At 63.3% G+C, this 15,791-nt stretch overlaps 2 protein-coding genes across 5 annotated transcripts in view; one reads left to right on the top strand and one right to left on the bottom strand.

The window, feature by feature from the left end:
- CORO7 (coronin 7) overlaps nt 1-15,791 on the top strand; it is a 36,503-nt gene that overhangs the window by 16,783 nt on the left and 3,929 nt on the right. For all 4 annotated transcript variants that reach the window (XM_065684156.1, XM_065684155.1, XM_065684154.1 and 1 more), the window contains 3 exons: nt 15,222-15,276; nt 15,379-15,436; nt 15,532-15,677. In XM_065684156.1, coding sequence (XP_065540228.1) covers nt 15,222-15,276; nt 15,379-15,436; nt 15,532-15,677 — 259 coding nt within the window. The remainder of the gene's footprint in view (nt 1-15,221; nt 15,277-15,378; nt 15,437-15,531; nt 15,678-15,791) is intronic.
- On the bottom strand, nt 5,840-13,383 carry VASN (vasorin). Its single transcript, XM_065684161.1, has 2 exons — nt 13,324-13,383; nt 5,840-8,518 (listed from the first exon to the last, which is right to left on the bottom strand). Exon 2 carries the CDS (start codon nt 8,506-8,508, stop codon nt 6,496-6,498), a length of 2,013 nt encoding a protein of 670 aa, XP_065540233.1. The 5' UTR covers nt 8,509-8,518; nt 13,324-13,383; the 3' UTR covers nt 5,840-6,495.

Here is a 15,791-nt window from a genome sequence, read left to right as displayed (position 1 = left end):
TGCTGTGGTGGGTGGTTGTACTGCTGGGGACAGCGCTGGCATGTCTGGAGTGGCTGTTGGCTGGGGGGGGTGTGTGAACTGGCACAGTATGACAAGATGGTGTGGGCGAGCAAATCCCTTTGGTACTGCCTGCGTGCTGAAGTGGCTTGACCCTGAGCCCCTGCTCACAGTGAGGCTGTAGTGCTTTGTGCCATGGTGCCGTGGTGGCTGCCCAGCCAGCCATGGCCAGCCCGGCCACAGAGCCGTGCTCACCAGGCATTCCCTGGGGAAATGGAAAAGGAGCTTTTGTGGCCGTAAGGGGTCAGTGCCCCTTGTCAAGGTGCAGTGGAGCCGTCTCCTGTCTGCGGGCACTGCTGGGGTGAGGAATGTTCCGGTTAGACCCAGCCTGGCCTCTCCTGCATTGCCTGGCAGGCTGGCCTGGTGTCTCAGTGTGGTCGAAGGAACAGGAGGAGGAGGATGAGGAGGCAGCACCTTCATCCTGACAGGGTTATGAAGGTTTGGGTAAGTCCTCACAGGGCTGTGCTGAGTGCCACCAGCTCTCCCCAGAGCTGCTGCCAAAGCACAGGGATGCAGGACCCTCCCTGCACACAGCGTGCCACAAAGGGATGCTCTGGGGTCCCTTATTGCTGCCGGTGGAGAACCCAGTGGGGATTACCCCAAACCCTGCTGCTTCTCACTCCCTGTGCGCGTGGGCCTCCCTGCCGGCACTGGGCCGGGGAGAGCCAGCCTGGATAAATTGGATGCAGATGCGAGGCTGCGCTCAGCCCCCTTTGCACAGGCTGGAGTTATTTTGGCTGCCGGGTTTATCGGCCGCCAGGAATGCAGCTGGCGGGCGCTGCCTGCGCGTCACGCCAGGCTCTGCCGCGCTGCGCTGCACGGTGAGGCCGTGCAGAGAATGGCTGGGGGGGGGGGGGGGTGAGCAGGGAGCCCCCGTGCCGGGAGCCGCTGAGGAGCGGGAGGTGCTGTTTTTAGGCAGCTGCGCTTCCAGCCCCAGCCACTCCCTGCCTGTAAATCTCAAGGAGATGACAAATGGCGGAGGGGTATTTGGGCTGGCTCCCAGCAGAGGTGCTGAGCGGGGGCTGCGCTCTCCCTCCTGCAGAGCCATTCCGACTGGGGGCCAGTGGGGTGCGATGCTCAGGAGCACTGGAGCCATGGTGAGAGCAGGGGGATAGGGCTTGGGGGTCACCAAGGCCTCCGTGGAGGGAGTGCCCAGACAGGGGAGCTGCAGGCTCGGTGCAGAGGGTGCTGGCTGCTGACTCCAGGGATACAGCGGCGCAGGGATGGTGGAGCAGCCGTGGGGCTGGGCTGCTCGCTGGAGATCGCCAGCACGGCCATGGGTGCCCGGGGTGGGGCATCGAGCGCGGTGTGGCAGCGTGGTGGTGCCGGCCATGCCGCAAGCCTGCACGGGAGCGGGCGCAGCGGCAGCAGCTCATTGAGGCTCTTTGAGGAAGCAATCAGTGGGCGGGCAGGAAGCTCATACCATTCATTACTGACGCCGGGCCGGCAGGAAGGGGAGCCCGCGTCCCCACCGCGTCCCCACCGCGCCCTGCCGCAGGGGCCCGTGACCGCCGAGCCGGCACCAAGCGTCCCAGACACCCTTGTGACACCCCAAAGCAGGGCCACGGTGTGCCCCAAGGTGGAGGACACCCCCAGTGTGCCCACCCCAATGTCCACAGCTCCCCAAGCCCCACAGGGTGGCTGTGCCCCTGCCCAGCATCCACGGGGACGAAAGCAGAGAGTGGAGGGCACTGGCCTCATTCACCCCCACATCAGCAAATGTGTTTTGGGGTCCCCCATCCTAAATCCTGAGGAAGTGAGATTTTTGCGACTGCATAAACCTCATTTTCAAAGCACCCCAGCTGTGCCGGGCTGTGCTCGGATGCTCAGATCTTGAAGGAACTGGTGGCAGGAGGCACGGGTGGCCCCGTCGCCTCTCTGTGGTCCTCAATGTCCTGCGTTCAGGTACCTGCCATTCCCTTCATCTTGGGTTTTGCCTTCGCCCCCCAGGCCCCTTTAATTAGATCAAGGAGCAGCAGGGCTGGAGCCAGGAAGGGGCCTCAATGGGTTATTGTTGCCCTAAACTGTAACCAGCGCCGTTGGGGTTGGGTTACCGGCTCCAACTTAGGGTCAGTGACCAGACCCTGCCATGCTCCCAGTGGCTGGCACAGCAGTGCATGGGGACAGGGATGTCACCATGCTGGGGCCAGCGAGAGCAGCAGTTCCCTTGTGTTGCTGTATCTTTCGGTGTCCTGAAAGTGTCCCTGTGGAGGCTGGGGGTGCCCATTGCTCATGGGGCAGTAGGCATTCACCCATCCGCCCTGTGGCCAGCTTGGGGCTGTGGCTGGGTTGATATAGCCAAGGTGACCGGGTCTGCAGAGGTCCAGAGGAGCCATGCCCCCATAGTGTGTGCCACCACTGGGCAGCTCCCCACAGGGCAGACTGGTGGTGGGGGCTGTGAGATGGGAACAGGCAGACTCCCACTGCCCTTCACAGTGTAAAGTCCACCAGAGCTGGGAGGTGCTGGAGGCAGTGCAGCAGGATGTTTGCAGAGGGATTTGGGGCTGTGTGGCTCCCCCAGTGCTGAAGCAGGACATGGAGGGTGGGGATGCTGCCCAGGGATGCTTGGCCCCGGCACCCACTCCCCCTGCCCCAAGACAAAGCCTGCAACTGAGCTGGCTCTTGGGGGACCAGCTCCAGCCCTCTTGAGCAGTAAGGCTGGTAGCCCCACCAGGGCATGTGTCCCCACCATCGTCCTGCCACCTCTCCCTGGTCAGCAGCTGTAATGGTACCTTGATGGCCAGTCCTGCTCCCACCCTGCCTGGCCACGCCACTTCTTCAGTGCTTATTCCTGACACTCAGCAGCCCTTTTGGTCATGCTGGGTATCATGGGGGTCTCTGACAACAGCCACTCCAGTGGTCAGATCTCAGAGGCAGAGCCCTGAGCAGGACAGCTCCATCCCTGTCCCCATCCCTGTCCCCCTGCAGACCTCTGCCCTTGCTCCTTCTTCCCATGGATGCCTGGGCTGGCAGCTGCTTGCCATCAGCAGGGAAGGGGCTTTTCCTGCTGCTCCCATTTGGCTGCAACCTCACACACAAGGAGGGGGGAGAGGCTACCCCATCAGGTGCCACCACAGCGGAACCTGTCCCTGCAGGGTGAGATGCACTGGGCAGCTGCACGAAGGGGTTAACGGCGGTGTGGCTGCCTGGCCTGGTAATTACGGGTGTAAAAATAGTCGTGTGCTGCAGGGCCATGCGGCAGGAAGGCAGCGAGCGATGGCAGCACCGAAATCACTCCCAGATGGGCCTTGGCCTCAGCCCCCCACTGCCAACCGGTGCACCCCGGCCCCAGCCTCTGCAGCTTTCCAGGAAGCTGGCAGGATTTCTGCCTCTCCACATGCCCTTCCTGGCAGCCGACGCTTTGTGGCAGCACATGGGGCTGTGGGACGGGCACATGCCTGCTGTCATCCTGAGGGAGTGGGGATGGGACCCCCCAGCACCATGCACTGAGGCAGCGCATCCTGCCCAGGGCTCCATTCTGGCTGTGGGGACCTGGGGGATCCAGGAGGACCAAGCTTTGGTTTCCATGCAGCCGTGCCTGGGCCGGGGATGCTTCTCTGGAGGCCAAAGACCTCCAGGCTTGCTGCTGCTGGGCTGCAGGATGCCCCCTGCGCCTGGCCAGGCTGGGCCAGCACTGAGGGCAGCGGGACTTGCCCTGGTGAAGCTGGTGGCTCCTCCCGTTGTGGCTCCTGGCCGAGCCCCCCATCCTGCCGCTGGCTTCTGGCTGGGGCTCTCCATTACCAGCCCCGCTGGATCACATAGCAAGAGGGATTTTTTCTGGGTTCATTCCAGGGGGTTTTGCAATCCTCCCCAGTGCTGATTCAGCTCACAAGTATTAGCAGCGCCGCACGATGTACCGCTCAGAGCCGCTCCTGGCGCACACTGCGGCTGGCAGGACACGGGGCTTTTGCGCTGGGTCTCAGGACCCTGCGGGGGCTCAGGGCCTGGAAGGGCACATTTTGGGCCCTGCTGAGCTACCGCAGAGCTTTCAGGGTGCAGCCATGGGTGTTGTGGGGGTCTGAGCCTCATGGGTTATCAAGCCCTGCCCCGGCCACAGCATCCCCATGCCCCTTGTGCCGAGGCTGAGCCTCGCTGCTCCCCTTGTGCTGCGCCTGATGTGGCTGCTGGCGACTGCCGCCCAGCCCCTTCCCCTTTCCTTGCCGTCCAGTTCCACCGGGCCACCATGAAAAGCTTGGGCTGTGGGTTCCCACTGCACTGCACCTGGCAAAGCCAAGCGCCTGCCTTGCTCCTGCCACGCTGGACAAACCATGTGGCATCTCCAATATGAATGGAGGCACTCTGGAGCTGCTGGAAGCTTCCCCAGAGTGATGGGACCTGCTGAGCTGTTTGGGGGTCCACAGCACCCACCTGGCCTGTGGGGGTCCCCCTGCAAACCTCCAGGGGAAAAGAGGTTCATTAGGGGAAGCACATCATGACACCGTGCAGCAGGAGGGAAAGCACTGGGCAGGGAGTGAAGGAGCTCAAGGGTGGCTGTGAGGTCCCTGCTGCCCACCCCTTGCAGCCAGTGCCAGTGAGGGAACACACAGGGGCCGACCTTGCGCTCAGGTGGGCTCAGGGGGCTGCAGTGGCGACGGTCAGAGGCACCCGGCACGAGGCTGCAGCTCTGCCGGGGACTTTTCTTCTCTCCTCCTCCTCCTCCTCGCGGGGCTGGAAAATACACAAAGCTCACAGTGAAAATATTTACACAGCAGCAATTTTTGGAGGAATTTGGGATGTTAATTTGAAAAATCTGTGGGGAGAGGACCACAATGGGCCCTTTGAGCGGGCGAGCATGGCCATCGCACCGAGCCGCCCGCGCCGGCGAGGGGCCCCTCCTGCCGCTGCGCCGGCCCTAATGGGAGCCAGCCCTGCCGGAAGCCCACCTGGGAGCCGGGGGGGCTGCGCCAGACGGACCCGCCGCCGCCCCGCACCCCTAATTGCATCCAGAGCCGCCGGGTGAGCGGCACCGGGGCGGTGTCAGGGTCAGGGCCGTATCCTGCAGCAGAGCCCCGGTGCGGCCGGCAGCTCGCATGGCACGGCGGTGACCCTCGGCTCTGCTGGCAGCAGCCGCGGCGCTTCAGCCCGCTCATGCTCATTCTCTCCAAATCAAACATACCTCGGCGGGCAGGGCCCCAACCTGGAAAATTCCAGCCTGAAAGATAAAGGATTGGAAAACGATTAAAACCAGAGGGTTGGAGCAGAAACCACTTGGCAGCGGGAACCTGCCGAGCTCCGACTCCCAGCCCTCCCCGGCGCATGAAACTGGCTGTTCCCGGGGCCGGGTGGAGGGGGCTCACTGCAGGGCCTGAGCCTTGGCTCTGGCTGCAGTGCCGGGCTGGTGGGACCCTGTGCAGGCTGACCCTTGCCATGGGCGCTCTGGGGGTCCCGGTGCCCCTGGGGGTGACGTCAGGAGGTTACGGAGGTTGGGCTGGGTTGTTTGTCCCACAGCTGGCCCTGGAGCCATCTGGCAGGCAGGGAGGGATGAAGTAAGGCTGGATGATGCACAGGGCAGGGGCCGATTTGAAACCGATGGCCTGTGTTTTGGGAACACCTCCTCAGCCCCGTGGTGGGGGGCAGCGCTGTGGGGGTGAAGCCTCCTCAGTGCCACCGCCCAGAGTTGGGAAAACTCCCCCCTCCATCACCCTGACTCATCCCCGCGCTCGCCAACAACAACCGGAGGACGCAGCCGACCTTCCCGCTCCTCTGCAGGGGACAGGCTGCACTACCCGCACCCCTGCCCGCCACCGGGCAGCGCCCGCAAAAGCTGCCTGGGGCTGTGCAGAGCTTTTCATTGTTGTGATTTTATTTTTTTTTTACAAAAGCCACCCTTCTGCTCCGCCTTACAAAAGACATGGGCACAAACCTGTGCTAGAAAACAACAACAAAACAAAACAAAGGTTTCCCAGAAGAAATGGGAAATAACTGTGTATAAATATCTCTTTGAGTTCTTAAAGCTTCAATTCCCGGTTTGCCTGCTTGGCGCTTCCTTCAGCCCAGGGTTCGCGAGGGTCCCAGCACCTCGTCTGGGCCTGATTGCTCACATCAGCTTCCAGGGAGTTGAGAGGCATGGGCCGTGCTCTGCTAAAGGACCCTTGTTACCAGCACGTGGATGTCCCTTAGCCGAGTCACCAGCTGCTTTCTTTTTAGCAGTAGCTAAAAAAAACCCATCCAAACCCCAAACTAAAAACCCAACCCCCTCTTGGTTGCTACCCACATTCTACAGTCACAGAAATCAAGGCACTGAGCGGTGGAATGGTCTCCTCCCGAAGTGTGGCAGCCTCTCAGAAATTGCACGTTATGGGTTTGGGGTTTTGCTGCCTGAACTCAGTTAACTCCTCGCCATTCCTCGCCCCGGAGGGACACTGCTGGGTGCCACCACCAGAGCTCAACCCTTGTCTATCAGAGCTGTCCTCGCCCCACAGCCCAGTCCCGCCTGGCTCAGAAGTAGGAGGGTTTGAGCCCTGGGGTGTTGTTGTTGCTGGGGTAGTGCGACTGCATGAGCGGGACCTCGCACTCGGAGCTGCCGGAAAGCATCGTTGCTTCTGGTACCTTGCAGCTGTGGCTGCTCAAATCACCATTCTCCAGGCAGGCTTTCACCCCTTCCAGCTCCAGGGGGCTGGCATCTACCCCAGGGCCAGCATGGGCCTTCGCCCGGTGGTGCCGGCAGTAGTACATGCCAGCAGTCACCACCACTACCAGAAGCAGCACGGCGGCTAGCGCAGGGACGATGATGAGGGTGAGGTTGTTGTCCTTGCCCTGGGTGACAGGGGAGTGCTGCTGGTGGCTCGCTGGCAAGGTCTGCACCTCAGCACAGTGCTCCTCCTTGGAGACCTTCTCCCCCAGGGGCCCAATGCATATGCGATAGGTGCAGTTGGGCTTCAGTGCCCGCACCGTGTACTCAGAGAGCGAAGCTGGCAAACGCAGCATCACCGGCCGCTTGTCCAGCCCAGAAAGGTTTCGATAGCTCAAGCGAATGCCCTTCAGCTGCGCTCTGGACTGGACATAGTTCTGCAAGTCCACTTTGAGGGAGGTGCTGCTGACCTGTGCGATGCTGATCCGCCGACTGGGCGGTGGGGCCTGCGTGGCTGGGGATGGTGTTGTCCCCTTCACCTCTGCCTCGCAGTACACCCCAGTGTAGCCCACTGGGCACAGGCACTCCAGGAGGTTTTGGACACCCAGGTGGCAGGTGCCACCATTGAGACACGTGCGAGGGGGACAGATGGGTGGTGGGGGAGTGGTGGGGGTTGGGGGGCCACTGAAGGGCACTGGTGTGGAGCTGCCCTGTGGGTCCCCAGCCCCTAGTGTGGGAGCAGCAGTGCTGGGCTGTGGCGCTGGGTGGCTGCTGGTGGGGAGTGAGGCAGGCGGTGGCAGCGTGGTGGTGCGTGCAGTGGTGGGGCTGGTGGTGGTGGTGGGGCAGCCGAAGTCTGCGTACTGCAGGTGCTGGAGGAGCTTGCCGGAGTTTTTCGGGGGGAAGTGGCAGCGTGTCTCCTCGGGCCGCCGGAGGACCACGCTGCTGGCGTTCACCCACTGCACCAGCCAGCTCATCTGGCAGATGCAGTTGAAGGGGTTGCCGGCAGCCGTCACAGCCCGCAGCCTGGGGAAGAAGCTGGAGAAATCCCGAGGGATGGTGTTGATGTTGAGGTTGCTGATGTCCAGTTCCTGGAGGTTGTGGAGGTTGTGGAAGTCCTCCGCTGGCAGCTGGGAGATGCGTGCGTTGCCAGCCAGGCTGAGCTTGGTGAGGCTCCCCAGCCGCTGCAGCACTGCCGGGACACGCTCCAGCAGGTTGTCAGAGACATCCAGCTCGTGAAGGTTGTTCTGGGACTGGAAGAGCTCCTCGTTTAAGCTCGTTAGACCCAGCCCTGCAATCTTCAGGGACTCGATGTTGACAGCATGGAAGGCCCCCGGTGTGATGGCAGGGATCTTGTTCCAGCTGATGTCCAGCAGCAGGAGGTTGGGCAGGTTGAGGGGAGGCACAGCCCAGAGCTGGTTGTTCTGCAGCTTCAGCTCCAGCAGGTTCTCCAGGGTGTCGAAGGCAGCAGCATGGATGTGCTGGATCCTGTTCCTCTGCAGGTAGAGCCGCTCCAGCAGCCGCAGCCCATGGAAGGTCTCATTGGTGATCTCCTGCAGCTGGTTGGACGACAGGTCCAAGTTGACAAGCTCTGTCAGGGGCTGGAAGATGTTTTTCTGGATGGTGGTGATCTTGTTTTGTGAGAGGTCCAAGAGCTGGAGTGCAGGCAGGCCCACAAAGCTGTCCTCGCTGAGCGTCGTGATGCCATTCTCAAAGACGTAGAGGGAGAGGGTGTTAGGGGGCAGCCCCTGGGGCACAGTTTGGCCCCGTCTGGCCGCGCACAGGATGGTCTTGGGGTCTTGACACTGGCAGCCTGCAGGACATGCTCCAACCAGCTCCCTGCACTCCAAGAGCAGCAGCATGCAAAGGATCAGCTGGTTCATGGTGTCAGCTCTGCAAGAGAAAGAAACCCAGTCAAAGTTAGGGGCTGGGGCTACCCTGGGCTGGCAGGGTTGTGGGGTGCTTCAGGACCCCGGCCCTGCTACCCCTGCACCACTGCTGGGGTGTGAGAGCCATCTCCCTGTGCCCTGCCCAGACCCTTCAGCCCCAAATGGGCTGCAGGGGGAGTGAGAATGACCCTGCTGTGCTGCTGCCTTCTCTGTGCTGCTGCAACCGGGACAGAGCCAGCCAGAGTGAAGCTACATGTGGGCTGCTCACCCTGGCTTCCTGCTGCTGCCCCCCCCAACCTGGATCCCCAAATTTAGGGATGTGGGACCTTTGCATACCCCAGGTTTACCAAGAGACAGATTCCACCCGCTTTGGCCTGGTCTCTTGGGGCTGTACACTCAGCAGGGTGCAAATCAAACACGGGTGGGAGCCTGGCTGACCTTCCCTGGCCTTCACACCATCTGAGCTCAGCTTAACCCTTTGCTTGTGCCACCATCCCAGCAGCTATCTCCCTTGGGGACAGGGACACCCAGGGGTGACCCAGGCATAGGCTGAGGGCTGAAGGAGCTGGGTGCTCTTCTGCCCCATGGCACCCCCATACCCTTCAGAGCTGGCTATGTCCCTGCAGAGCCCCAGCCAAGCTGACTCCTGTCCACTGGGGGTCATGGCTGCCTTGCTGTTCACCTTCCTGCCGGCACCCCGGGTGCTCTGCACAGCACCCTGGGCTGCATCCTCATCTCTCAGGGACGGGGACAGCGGGGTTGGAGGGGAGGATGCTCTTGGGGTGAGGCTTTAACCACCCCTCCCCCCAGCCCCCCATGGGTGCCCTGGCTACAACCACCCCTGCCCCTTCTCTCAACCCCTTCTTTCAGCCCTTTTTAATGACACTCCTAATTAGCACAGGTTGGGCTGGGGACCCATGATCTCCTGCCACCCCATCTCAGGGACATGTGGGGTTTAGCAGAGAAGGGGTCCCAGGCAGGGAAGAGGCAAACCGCACCAGGCTGCCTGAGCTGGGGGTGCTGCTGGCACCCTGCTCCATCAGCCCCTTCCCCAGCCCTGGCCTTCTCCACCTCCTCCCCTGCTCAGAGCTGCTCAGAGCTCCAGACAAACACCCCCTGCAGCTCACAAGGGGCCCCCTCTGTGTGCGGGGGGCTGCAGGGTCACGAGCAGCACGTGCCGCCTGCCTCAGCAGTGCACCAGCACCAAATCCTGTACCGGTAAGGCCTCACCCATGCTGGGTCCCCCCTGCCAGTGCAGCATGGCCAGCAGAGACCCCCCCATGCAGGACTCACCACAGCCGGAGCAGGTCGGGGTTAACGCAGCAGCAGGCTCTATCCTTGCCTCTTACCCGGGTGGTCCCCCCCAGGGTGGGGTGCACCGAGGGTGGGGTGGCCCCGCTGCTGGGCAGGGTCACCACAACCGCCTGAGTCACTTGGCCCGAACCGGGCCTGCCCCGCTGTGACCTGTGCCGTCAGCCCCGGACACCATGTGCTGGGGGAGCTGTGCTGATCCTGGGGTCACTGCCACAGAGACCTTCCCTGACACCCCCTGCCCAGCCCTGAGCCAGGGGGTGCTGCTGCTCCCCCACACCGACAACCAGGCCATCAGTGCCCAGCGCGAGAACCGAGGAGAGCCAAACCAGCACCGTGGAGAACTTGAAAAGCAGTTTTGGGTCTAAGGGGGCTGGGGGCAGACGCAGCACTGCTCACCACGTGACAGTCCTCGGGGTGGCTCCTGCAGCCACAGGGTGCTGGCTGGCAGGCAAAGCCCCAGCGCAGGGTGGGCTATGCCGAGGGTCCTGCCACTGCTGTGCCAGGGTGGGCAGCGTCCGGCCAGGCCTGTGGGATGCTGGCGAGGCCAGGGCTGGTTTTGCAATGCCAGGGTCGGGTTTCGCTGACGTGTCCCGTGCTGCAACCAGCTGCTGACTCCAAGTCTCTCTCGTCCCTTTAATTACACTGGCATTTCCTCCTCGCCTACCAGGCTCCCTGCTCTGGGCAGGTTTGGCTGGCCCGGCCAGGGCCACACATCCATCCCCGCCTTGCCACAAGCACCAGGCAGGCTGGCACGGCTGCTCCACCCGCACGCCGCTGACACCTCTCCCTCGGCATCACCCCTCTCTGCCGGCACACGCCGGCATCCCGCCCGCGCGCCGCCTCCGTGCCATGACACTGCTTCAAGGGGTTAACCCAGCCCAGGCTGGCAGGGACACTTACCCTTTGGAACAGGGCACAGGGGAACAACCTCCCCATGTCCCAGAGGGGTCCCCAAGGGTGGAGAGGAGGCCCCGGTTCTGCTGGAGGTGTTAGGACCGCCCTGCCAGCGGCCTGCTGCTGCCTTGGCTGGGCTCCCCCGCGCCTGCACCGCAGATATTTGCCGAATTATTCATATTTTCCGGCTGCGGGGAGGATCTGGGCTCAGATTCCCCCAGTTCCAGCTCAGCCTTTCCCTGCCAACCTGTCGGGGCGGGAGCACCGTGTCCCCCCCTCCCTGCCTTCAGCCCCCCAGGCTGGGCTCTCCGACTGCCCGCCCAGGGTGAAGGACTCAGCAGGGGATGCCCTGCATCGCACCCACCACGTGTTTAAGGATGAAGCCAATGCTGTCCCCATGCTGCAGAGTGACATCTGCACAGGACAGGACAGAGGAGCCCTCCCAGGGGTCATTGTTCTTCCCCATGGCTCAGTGATGTGGCCGTTCTCCCGGGGGAACCCAGCACAGCCGGGACATCCTTTCCCGCACCGGCAAGCGAGGTCCCGCAGCCAAACAAAGCCACCGTTGTTGCCAGCAGGCTGGTGGGCTGCCTCTTTGGCCAGTGGGCACCAGTGCAGGCAGGACAGGGCTCTGCACAAAAGCCAGGCCCTGTCACTGCAGGGAGGACCACGGTGCCTTCACGGGGCAGGATGTGGATGCTGTTCTCCTCATTTAACACCCCCCCCCAAAACAAGCCTATGTCAGCATATGCCCCTTCCTGTGACCGTGCTGGGGGGATGCAGGATTAAGCCCTTAATCCTCCTCCCCTTCAACCCACCCTGTGCAGCCGCAGCTCCCACCTCCTCCCAGGCTCCCCTCCCTATTTAATTAAAGTTTCCGCAGCAGCCCTGGAGGAATGCAGCCTGCTTATTGCATTCCCCGGGGCGCTCGCCGGCCCCTCCATTGCGCTCCTGCCCCTTTGACCCGGCTGTGCTCCCCAGCTCAGGTGCTGGCAAGGAGAAAAACCAGCAGAGCCACTTTACCGGCAGCCAAACCGCCTTCGGAGGAGCCCAAACACCAGGGAGTGTTGGGAGGAGGCCAGCGATGCTGCCACGCGTGGCCCCAGCAGCACGGGCAGATTCCTACGGTGTGACTGGGGTGGCTGCGGCTGTCCCCAAGCGTTTCCTCCTGCTTTGTCCCGCTGGCAGAGCCAGCCGGGCCGGCAGCGCTTGCGTCAGGGCCACTCGGCTAGGCCTTGGCGTGGTGTGGGCAAAAACAGTCATTAGTGTCATCCTTGACAGCGGCACTGCCCAGTGCTGTGTGGGCAGTGGCACGGCCCCGGTGGGGTCAGGCCGGTCCAGCCCCAGCCCCAGAAAGATGAGACCTGCTGGTGTGAGGCATGTGGGCAAGAGCGGTGTATGTGAGGAACACGAGTGGGAGTTTCTGCTTGGGAAGAGGGGTCTAAGAACTGGAGCATCACTGCTGGGATCATAGAATCATAGAATAGTTAGGGTTGGAAAGGACCTAAAGATGCTCTGGCTTTTGTGGCAGCTGCCAGCCTGTGATGGAGCCAGGCACAGAAAGGGACGCTTACCCTGTGATGGCCCAAAGTCACACATACAAAGAGTGACAGGGTGCCAGCACCCCCACAATGCACACTGGGTGACAATGAAGCACGCAGGGAGCTGGTGGCAGGAGCAGTAGTGGGATATCCCCACCGGCCAGACTGGCCAGTGGCCCTGCTGGCACCCGTCCCTGTGCGCCAGCTGAGGGGAAACCCTTGTTGGCACTGCCCAGGGGCCCTGCTTGGCCCTATGGTGGGTCAGCAATGCAGGATGCTGGCCCTTGAGGACAGGCAAAGGGAGGGCAGCCAAACCCCACCCCAGCCGAGCCCTCTGCTGAGAAGGGTGGTGGTGGACACCACTGCCAGAAACTCCCACCTCTGCCTGACCCCAAAGAGTGAGCTTTGCCACCGTATCTGCCAAGACAGGGAGAGCATAGGATGGACCCAGCACCCAGTGATTGTTCTGTGTGTGCCCTGAAGCCCTTCTGCTGGCAGGGTGGGTCACAGCCACCCGGCCACAGCTGGAGGGAGACGGGTTTCACATCAGCCCCAGCCACATCTCTTCCCTTCCCTGTCACAGGAGCAGCACCAGGTCAAGATCCCCAGGCCAGACGCTGGCGCATCCCATGGCAGGATAGGCACAGGCAAGGACAGGGGACCCCAGGCCATGCCTGCACTCTCCACCCTGCCCAGTGCAGTGCCGTCACCCCCTCATCACCAACCCAGGCAGGGGACAGCCAGATGCCCCATGGCTCAGCCAAGGCCTCAGGGGGAGCAGGGCATGCTGACCCCCAGCCAAGGCCTGGAGTGAGGTGCTGGCCCCGGTTGCCTTGCCTGTGGCCGAAGCCGGCGTGACACCCTGTCACCCGGGGAGGGCAGCCAGTCCGGGGTGCCCCGCGGCTCTGCTCAGGCCCACCGGGCCCCTCGGCCCCCCCACTCCCCGAACTCCCCGTTGCCCAGCACAGCCCCCCTCCCGCCCATGGGCCGGCCCCCACGAGCCCTCGGCCCCACGGCGAGTGCAGGGCCGGGCAGCGGCGGCTGAGGACGCGGGACTCACCGGGCCGTGCCGGGCGGTCAGCGCATGGCGGCGGCAGCCGGCGGCCGAGCTGACGCTCCCCTCTGGCGGCGCCGGCCGCGGGGGGCGGCTTTAAAACCGCGGAGGGCGGGGCCTGCCCTCCCGCCGCTTTCCCATTGGCTGAGTGGGACAGGGGAGGAGGGGCGGGGCACGGCTGCCCCGAAGGCTACGCCCCCTGCGCACCTGGGGCCCGACAAGGGGCGGGACCCCCGGGACCCCCGGGACCCCCCGGGACTGCACCGGGACCCCGGCAGCGCCCGGAGCCCCCGAGACACCGGGACCTCAGCAGTGCCCGGAGACCCCAACTCACTATGACCCCTGGCAGCTCCGGGGCCGTAGCTGGGATCCCGGCACCCCTGGTGTTCACATCCATAGGTACAGATAGAGGTGCAGGTGCAGGCATCCTCCCCATATCCCCAGCACCCCCAGTCTCCTGGCACCCCTGTAACACCAGGGGCTGGGTGTCCTTGGCACTCCCAGAGGCCCCTAGATCCAGCACACCCAGGGTTACCAGAGACCCTGGCACCCATGGGCCCCAGTATCCCCTGCACTTGTAGAGCCCGTGTCTCCAGCTGTTGAGGGACAGGGGGAGACTGGGTTGCCCTCAGTGCTGCCCTGGTGCTCCGGTGATGGCAGAGCTGTGCAAAGTGCCACAGATCAGCACTTCCCATTTGGTGCCGCAAGGACAGCACTGGCCGGGCTGGGACAACCTGTCCCAATCCTGTGCCCCAGCAGTGGTGGCAGTGCTGGTGACAGTGACTGTAGCCAGGCAGGGGACCACGGTGCCTGCCACAGCCAACTCCAGTGGTGTTTGCCTATGTTATTTCAACAGTCGCAGCACAGGACCATAGTGCGCTGGACACAGCCGTGCCTTGTGCCATCCTGTGGCATCCTGTGGCAGCGCCAGGGTGTCCCTGCCCTGGCGACCGGCTGGGGCAGTAGCACATCACAGTTTTGGTTTCACCAAATTTCCTCATAGCCACATGGTGCAAAACATCGGCACAGCTCTGTGCCCTGGGCACAACCACAGAAATGTCAGCCGAAAGTAATAGATTGTCCCTTTGTTCTCTGCCTGCGGAGCTGCCTCCTCCACCCCTGCCAAGGAGAGGCAGAGAGGTGACTTCATGCTTCTCCTCACCAACATCCGCTCCAGGCAGTGTTCCTGGTCACAGTCCCCACTGGCCACTGAGCATGCCCTTGACCATCATCCCCTCCAGCCACTGAGCACTCCCCAGTCACTGTCCCCACCATGTCCTGTCTACTGTGGCCCCAGACACCAACTGTCCCCCCCGCCATGGTCGCTTCTGGACACGGAGCGCTCCAGTCACAAGCTGGGACAAGGTGCAGGACAAGGAGCAAGGTCACGCTCCAGCTGGCACAGCCCTGGCCCCAGGGCCCTCCCGGGGCTCCTGGCACAGCAGGTCCGGGTGAGGTGAGCGGCGTGCTGGGGTGTGCCACGCGCCCGCCCCAAACTGGCCAAGCTGGCCCGGCCAGCCCTGGGGCTCCCCTGCAGGTGACGGTGGCTTCCCCAAGTGGGGCTGGGTGCCATCACCGGGTGCAGGGTGCAGATCCAGGAGCGGGATGCCCTACGGCTGGGCACGGCTTCATGGCGGGCACCATGCAGCCAGTGCAGGATGTGGCCAGCAGTGGCATCCTGCAGACCTGTCACCCTGGGGGGGGGGACAGTAAGGGTTTGGGGACCTGTACATCAGGGGAGCAGCTGGCACCAGCCCTGCCCTCCTGCCTCTTGCATTGCCTGATGATGATGCCCTGTGCTTCCCTAGGACAGGGGAAAGGTGCAGGACCTGGGACCCAGCCCTGCTGCCATCAGGGTGCCACACTGATGGGTGCCCTGGCTCAGCTCCCTCCTTCCTTTGCAGGGCGGCCATCCCACTGTACGATGCCGACACAGGGCTGCTGGTGATGGCAGGGAAGGTGAGGTCCCACAGCAGTGGGGTGCAGGGAGGTGTCTGTGGGTTTTGGTGGGGTGCTCCCCAGAGCCCCACTCATGCCCTGTCCCCATCACCTCTCTGCCAGGGAGAAAACTTCCTGTACTGCTTCGAGGTGGCAGCCACGCAGCCGGCACTCACCCAAGGTAAGCAGGAGACATCCCACATTGGGCTCCCGGCCACCCCCAGAGGCTGGGTCCTGCCTGCCCCACGGCCACCTTGCCTGTCCCCCACCCAACAGTGACCCAGTGCCGGACAGAGGGCAGCACGCGGGGCCTGGCTGCTGTGCCGCGCCTGGCCCTGGACGTCATGGCCTGCGAGGTGCTCCGCGTCCTGCAGCTCACCGACACCGCCCTCGTCCCTGTCAGCTATGTGGTGCCACGCAAGGTAAGGGGTGCTGCGGGTGACACTGTTTCACGGGTGCCTGGTGACATCTCATGGGTGACACCTCACCAGCACTGGGTGACAAAAGGGACCCAAGTGTGGGGGATCCAGCCTGGG

Source organism: Lathamus discolor, chromosome 6 (assembly GCF_037157495.1).
Source record: "Lathamus discolor isolate bLatDis1 chromosome 6, bLatDis1.hap1, whole genome shotgun sequence".
NCBI classification, from domain to species: Eukaryota; Metazoa; Chordata; class Aves; order Psittaciformes; family Psittacidae; genus Lathamus; species Lathamus discolor.
Note: the sequence above shows the minus strand (reverse complement) of the source record. Positions and strands in the feature narration are given on the sequence as shown.

Excerpts from the sequence above, each read along its gene's own strand:
- VASN (XM_065684161.1), bottom strand. The coding sequence starts at position 8,508 with ATGAACCAGCTGATCCTTTGCATGCTGCTGCTCTTGGAGTGCAGGGAG.